At 52.7% G+C, this 7682-nt stretch overlaps 1 protein-coding gene across 1 annotated transcript; it reads left to right on the forward strand.

Annotated features, from left to right (window-relative positions):
• Positions 1 to 856: 856 nt before the first annotated feature.
• On the forward strand, positions 857 to 4528 carry FOXI1 (forkhead box I1). The gene is made up of 2 exons (XM_029215693.1): positions 857 to 1489; positions 2935 to 4528. The coding sequence occupies exons 1-2, from the start codon at positions 913 to 915 to the stop codon at positions 3492 to 3494; spliced, it is 1137 nt and encodes a 378-aa protein (XP_029071526.1). The 5' UTR covers positions 857 to 912; the 3' UTR covers positions 3495 to 4528.
• The last annotated feature ends 3154 nt before the right edge of the window (positions 4529 to 7682 follow it).

Consider the following 7682-nt stretch of genomic DNA (forward strand, 5'->3'; position numbering starts at 1 on the left):
GTGTGTGTGTGTGTGTGTGTGTGTGTGTGTGTGTGTGTGTGTGTGTGTGTGTGTGTAGGGAGATTGCCTATAACTGCCTGTCCTTTTGAAACTGACCAGAGGTGCTTCTGATTCTCCAGGACCAGCTTCTCTCCTGCAAACTCCAGAAGATGTGTCTTCACTTCAAAAGACCCCAAAATGTGGCTTCTCATAAAGTGTCCCCTCCAATCTGGGTGAGGTGTCAGGGTGAGAAGGAAGAGGGAGACAGAGGGGCTGGGGAAGAGACACAGAGATGACATGAGACAGAGAGAGAGAGACCAATAGTGAAAGGAAGAGGGAGAGAAGCAGAGGTAGTGAGGACGTGAGTGAGAGGAGACAGAGGTAGAAAGATCTGGAAACAAGCTCAGGGAGAGACAGAGAGACTGTAAGAAGGGAGACGCAAACAGCTCAGTGCATAGAGAGAAGGGAGGAGACCAAGAGTGAGATGCAGAGAGGATGGGAGGAGAGAGAAGGAGAGTGAGAGGGTAGAAAACTCAGAAGGAGAGAAAGGGGAAAGGCAAGCTGAGACAGAATGAAGGAGGAACCGGGGAACGTGCTGAGGAGAAAGAGGGGAGACAGTGAGGAGGGAGGAAAGGCAAAGCAGAGGAGGAGAAGACAGGCGCCCTTGTCCTTGTTAATATCCGCGAGGAAGCTGGCCGAGCGTGTCCTTATGGGCCCTGCCGTGGCCATGGCCAGCAGGGAAGTGCCCCTCTGGTGACATGGGTGGCAGTCGAAGGAGGGAGGGGCAGGTCTGCAGCAGGTGGCCGCCCCTGGGTGGGGCCGCCAGCGGAGCCCTGGGGTATAAGTGGGAGGCCCAGCCGGCTGAGCACCTGTCAGGGCCAGCTCCCCTGCGCAGGTGCCAGGCAGGTGGCTCCGGCCGAGCCCAGCCCCAGCATGAGCTCCTTCGACCTCCCAGCGCCCTCCCCGCCCCGCTGCAGCCCCCAGTTCCCCAGCATCGGCCAGGAGCCCCCCGAGATGAACCTCTACTACGAGAACTTCTTCCACCCCCAGGGCGTGCCCAGCCCTCAGCGGCCCCCCTCCTTCGAGGGCGGCGGCGAGTACGGGGCCACCCCCAACCCCTACCTCTGGCTCAACGGGCCGGCCATGACCCCGCCGCCTTACCTGCCGGGCGCCAGCGCCAGTCCCTTCCTGCCCCAGACCTACGGGGTGCAGAGACAGCTGCTGCCCGGCGTGTCCGGGCTGGGGGGCGGCGACCTGGGCTGGCTGCCTATCCCCTCGCAGGAGGAGCTGATGAAGCTGGTGCGGCCCCCCTACTCCTACTCGGCGCTCATCGCCATGGCCATCCACGGGGCACCCGACCGGCGCCTCACCCTCAGCCAGATCTACCAGTATGTGGCCGACAACTTCCCCTTCTACAACAAGAGCAAGGCCGGCTGGCAGAACTCCATCCGCCACAACCTGTCTCTCAACGACTGCTTCAAGAAGGTGCCCCGTGACGAGGATGACCCAGGTAAGGGGTCTGCAGGCTCGTGCCCCCAAGGAAGGCTCAGTCCTCCCGACACCCCATTCTAGAAAGTCCTGAATATGGCCGTGCCCCCCGAGACTGGGGACCAAAGGGAGTCATCTGTAAACGTGGACCCTGGAGGCAGATTTGGGTTTGGATCCTGGCCGTGCCGCTGACCAGTCAGTGACCTGTGAGCCTCAGTTTCCCCATCTGAAAAATAGGAATGTAAGAGTGGATCCTTTACAGGCTTGTGGGTGGCGGGGTCATGAGATGATGTATGTGAGGTGTTTGGTGCTAACGAGTGCTCGATGGACTGCAGTGATTGTGACAATTAACCTGAATCCCCAGAATCTAGCATGTAGGAAGTCCTTTGCCGGCAGGGGATGGGAAATGAGTGCTTGGACTAGATAAAGGCAAGTGTATCCTAGGCCTGATGGGAAGGGACCGGTGTTTGTGAAACAACCAGTAAGGGCCACATTATGCTACCTGCCCTAGTTACATGGTCTCTTTTAATCCAGCCCTGTGGGGTGGCTCTTATGAAACCCATTTTACAGATGAGGAAAATAACACCTAGAGGTGAAGCAGCCTGCCTCGGGTGACACAGAATGATGTGACAGTGACGGAGAATGAATCTGAATGGAGGTGACTAACACCACAGTGTGAATTTTTTAATGAGCAATTTCTAAAATACAGAGACGTACACAGAGTAATATATTAAATACTCATGTGTCCATTTCCCAGAATTAAAGTCCACTCTTGTCCCAACATAGGAACCCAGGGTACCTCTCAGAGGAACCCCACCTCCACCCTCTTTGAGGCTTGTGAGGGCAGGGCTGTTTGTCCCCCAGAAGAGGGTGAGCATCCCATCCAAAGACTGGCCTCACCCTCAGGCCGAGAGACGCAGGCAGGCAGGGTTCAGATTGTCCTTCCTGGCTACAAAGCCCCTTTTATAACATCTAGCATTAGCCCTCTCTCACAGCCAGCCTGAGGAAGAAGGGAACAGGTCCAATGGGCCCACTTCTCATGCTAGGAAACTGAGGCTCACCCAAAGTCCCTCAGTCCGAAGCAGGGACTCAAGTCCATCCTTGGAGTTCACCCCCGAGACTTTCAGGGAGCCCTGAATTTCTCCCTGAGTTTTCTTTCACATCAGCAATGGAAGAAGCCCCACCCTCACCTTTCCCCAGTACTTGAACTTCTTAAAGAGACCACACTGTAAACTCCTTCATGGCTTAGGCCTCTCTTGCTTTGTGCTCCCAGGGTGCCTTGGTGTGAGGTGGGTGCTTAAATAAAGATCCGTGTGCTGTGGCCTTGGAGGGGGTTTGTGGAATTCCTGTTTTGTTCTCTGCCTTTCTGCATTTGTTACCTTCAATTTTAGTTTATGACAGTAAGAAGGAGCAGAAGCAAAGCATTGGATCCGTCTCTCTACTTACCTTCTCCTGCTTTTGTGCCAGGCAAAGGGAATTACTGGACCCTGGACCCCAACTGTGAGAAGATGTTCGACAATGGAAATTTCCGCAGGAAGAGGAAGAGAAAATCAGATGTTTCCTCCAGCACGGGCTCCTTGGCCTCGGAGAAAACGGAGCCCAGTCTCCTGGCAGGCAGCCCCAAGACCACGGAGGCCCAGGACATCTTGGATGGTGCTTCGCCGAGTACCACCAGCTCCCCAGAGAAGCAGCCCTCGCCGCCCCCGCCGGGAACCCCGTGCCTCAACAGCTTCCTCTCCACCATGTCAGCCTATGTGAGTGGGTCAAGCCCCATGGGCCGCCCAGTGGCCACGCCGGGACTGAGCCCGGAGCCCGCTGACAAGGTGGGGCAGAACTTGCTGAACTTCAACTCCTACACCCCACTCACCAACTTCAGTGGCCACGCGGGCGGGGGTGAGTGGGCCAGCCCCACACCCAGCAATGCTCTGGGCTACGGAGGCTCCGTCCTCAACCAGTTCAGCCCTCACTTCTACAACAGCGTCAACACAAACAGCATCCTCTACCCCAGGGAGGGCACCGAGGTCTAGAAACACTACAGCTCCCGAGCCAGATGGACACACTCGGGGTCCTCCATTTCAGCATCCAAGTGGTCCAAGACCTCCAAACTGCCCAGACATACACAGGAGGCTCAGAGGAATTCATCGTTTTTCTAGAACATTGTGTAAACCTTGTGTTTATCACATATCCATCCACAGACCCACAACCAGCTTTGCAGTAGAAATACTGGTGCCTGCATGACAGTAATCAACTTGGCCATTTATTGAGCACTTACTATGTGCTGGGTGCTGTGCTAAGCTCTTTGAAGGCGTGATCGTACTTTCTATTTACAGCCACCTTGTGAGGGTCATATAAACCTCCCCATTTTACAGATGAGAAAACTGAGGCTTGAGGAAGTTAAGTAACTTTCCCAGGGTCATACAAACTAGGAAGCGGCAGAGCCAGGAGTCAAGTCCAGGTCTCTATGACTCCCAAAGTTTGGGCCAATGAAGGCTGGGATGGAGGAGTTGGTTGAGCAGCCAGGGAAGGTCAGTGTGGAGAGCTGATGAGGGCAAGCATATGCAAATCTCCCCACTGCCTTCTGGCCATCCATCAGATTTAGCACCAGCCCTAGGCACATCTCATCTTGGCCCAAGTCCTCATTCTATGGCCCCCAACTTACCTGCCGACACTCCTTTTGCTACTACTCAAGGGAGAAGCCCAGATCTGTGCCCCTGCAGGACGATGCGTCCAGACTCTCCCCACAGAGGGATGTTGCTTCCCCAGTCCCGCAGACCATGAGCAGAGCAGGGAGAGGAGCAGTGTGCACCCCAAACCCCCCCCACCCCCTCACTGCCCACTGACAAAACCTTGTAAAGCCCAGCTTCCTGTGTGCACGTCATGGACCAGTGAGCTGGAGGTGGCTGAGTCTGCCAAGAGAAACAAGGCTGAAGAAGTGCTTCCTTTTTCGCAGCCCGGGAGGGGCTGCAGACCGCCACAGAGGGGTCTGTGCGTGCTGCTCCTGGAATCTTTTTCTTGTTTTGTGTGTGCTTTACATGCCTGTGATGTTGCATCACAGCATACCCTGGGAAGTATTTTTTTGTTTTCTTATGTTCTTTTGAATTAAAAAAAAAAAAAATCTACACGTGTCCCTTCCTTGTGAGTTTTCCTGTCACTTGGCTGCTGGTTGACTCAATATGGGGCCAAGTGCAGCCTGGAGCTGAAGGCTCTTGGGACAAGAGGCAGAGAAAGAATGGGTGTCAGGCTCTTTCCCTCTGCCACATTGGCATGCGGACAGAACAAAGGTCCCCCAAAAAAGAGGAGAGCTTGTGGGACACAAAATATGGCCCGGATTACGGCTTATGCGATTGTCATTCCTGTGTTATGATCACGTGATCCCCTAACAACCCTGTGCAGGGAATGGTACTAATCCCATCATTATACAGATGAGAAAAATGAGGCTCAGAGTGCTTGAGCAAATTTCCTCAAGTCCCCAGGCCGTCCCTGCCCACATCTGACTCTGCAGCTCATCACGCTGTAGTACAGCCTCAGATGTGGCTGACCCTAGTGGCAGTGACAACAGTCCTGTTGGCTACAATTCGCCGAGGACTGTGGGCAGGCCCTGGGCCAAGTGCTGTGCAGGGGGAGCTCTTTTATCCTCACAACAGCCCACAAGTGTGGACACTGGCGAGTGACTGGGACACTGGCGAGTGACTGGGGTCCTGGCACAAGTCCTGCTGGATGACTTGTGCGTGGAAGCTGGAGGTCTTCTAGTTGCAGAGCCCTCCTCAGACGCCCATACCGAGGGCTCAAGCCATACCAAGCTGCCCCCTCAGACTCTGGGGGGCTCTCTTTCCCTGGGGTAAGAGAGGAGGTGGTAAAGAGCGATGATCATGGTGATAATGATGACATTCACTGTAGGTTTACTACGTGCCAGGCACTGTGTTAGGACTTGACCTGCCTTATTGCATTTAATCCTCCAAATAATCCAGTGCAATCAATACTACTATCTCCACTGTACAGGCGAGAAAACTGTAACTTACAGAGAGATTCTGTAACTTGATCAAGGACACACAGCCAGGATTCGAATGCAGATCCGTCCGATGCCATGGCTAAAACTCTTCTCCACTGCACCTGGCACTGGGGAGCCCTGGACTCACCGTGAGAGAGCAAAACCAGGAAAACCGAGAGGAGAAAAAGCGGGCCTCCTTAAAAACCCCTCAGATTGTTTCCTGGGGAACTCCGTTCCACAGAGACCCAGACTTCTCCTGGTGGTAGAGGCAGATGCAGTGCTGGCTGAGGAGGTAAAGGGAAGGGATACAGTCTCAGACCATAAAAAAAAAACCTTAGAAAACTTGGAACAAGCTGACCTCTTGCTGCACAGAATGGAAACCTGAGGCTGGAAGAGGAAGGGACCCCACAAATGTCTCCGGTGAGATGGAGTCGGAGGCAGAGTTGGAATGTGGGTCCCTGAAGGCTGCACCAGGATTCTTTGTCACACTAGATCCCACTGCCACCAAATTTGCCCAAACAGACACCCTCCTCCATGAAAAATCTCCGCGCCTGCTCTCTGAGCCCCACTTCTTTCCCACGACGTGTCTGCCGGGTGTGCAGTCTGGACAAGGCACCGGGTGTGAAGGGGCCCAAACAGAGACCAACCTAGCCCCCCGGGAGGGAGGCGGCGATTTAGAACCCAGGTCCACAACACAAAGTCCCCACTCTCCTTCAGCCCAGAATATAATGGGCACGGCAGTAAAAGGATTGTCTGCAGGGCTCTGACAACTCTTGTCGGTGGCTGCGACATTCCGAGTAGCAACGCTAGGAGCTCACGGGAGGGGAGGGGGAGTGCGCACTGCTGGAGGCGGGACCCGGGTCAAGAAGGGGGTCTTCCCGGTCAGCTTCTGCAGGCTGCTTCTTGCCCTCTTATGGTCCTCTTCCTCTGAGAAGAAATGGGATCTGAAGAGAGAGAGGGAAGGGAGAAAGGGAAGGAGAGAGGGAAGGATGGATGAAAGAGGACTGGTCGTCCACCAAGCATTCAACTCTGTGGATGGCCTTTGGGCTTATTAGCCTCTTGCAATGTGGCTCTACATTAAAGACACGTCCTCCAGCACCAATAAAGTGTCTGAGAAGAGGGCCTCCTGTGTTTTGGGAGCCCAGGAAGGCTGCGTGGAGGAGGTGAGACGGGACCTGAAGGACGGTGGAAATGAACTAATGCAAAGAATTTTCAAATAAAAGAGAACTAAGAGAATTAATCACCTGCAGACCTAAACTAAAGGAAATTGCTCAGTCTGAAGGGAAATGGTAGTAGATGGAAGCTCAAGTCTTTCAAAAGGAATGAGGAACATCAGAAATGGTAAAATTCTGGGTAAATATTATTAAAGTCTATTTTTTCTTCCTAATTTCTTTAAAATACACAAGGCTGCTTGAAAAAAAAACTGTAACATTGTCTTGTAGAGTCTATAATGTATGTAGGTGTATATAGACTTTCAAATGGCAACTTTGCTATAAGGGATAAGGTTTTGTGGTAAATGGATCTATATGATTGCAAGATTTTTTTTCTGCATATTTTGTAAAGTGGTACAAACTTAACTCTAAATAGACTGTTGGGCTTCCCTGGTAGCGCAGTGGTTGGGAGTCCGCCTGCCGATGCAGGGGACACGGGTTCGTGCCCCGGTCCGGGAGGATACCACATGCCGCGGAGCGGCTGGGCCTGTGAGCCATGGCCGCTGAGCCTGCACGTCCGGAGCCCGTGCTCCGCAACGGGAGAAGCCACAACAGTGAGAGGCCCGCGTACCGCAAAAAAAAAAAAAAAAAGTCGATGGATGCAAATAGTAAGCCCAAGAAGCAGGAGCTGGCCCTATTAACATTAGATAAAATAGACCTGAAGACCAGGAATGTTATCAGAGCAAAATGGGGACTTTTAAAGTAATGAAACAGTCAACTCATTAGGTAGACAAGTATTCATAAATGGAAGAACTAAATACGTGAAGCAAAATTGACAGAATGAAAGGGAGAAGTAAACAATTCCACAATCTTGGTTGGAGGTTTTAACACTTCTCTCTCAATAACTGATGGAATAAATAGTCAAAACAATCAGTAAAGACATAGAGGATCTGAACAACACTAGAAACCCCCTTGACTAAATTGATATTTCTAGAACATTACATCCAACGGTGTAGTATACATATTATTTTCTAGGGCCTATGATATGTTTGCCCTACTCTGGGCCATAAAACAAG

This window comes from Monodon monoceros, unplaced genomic scaffold, assembly GCF_005190385.1.
Source record: "Monodon monoceros isolate NGI ecotype Baffin Bay Population unplaced genomic scaffold, NGI_Narwhal_1 Super_Scaffold_12, whole genome shotgun sequence".
Taxonomy (NCBI): Eukaryota; Metazoa; Chordata; class Mammalia; order Artiodactyla; family Monodontidae; genus Monodon; species Monodon monoceros.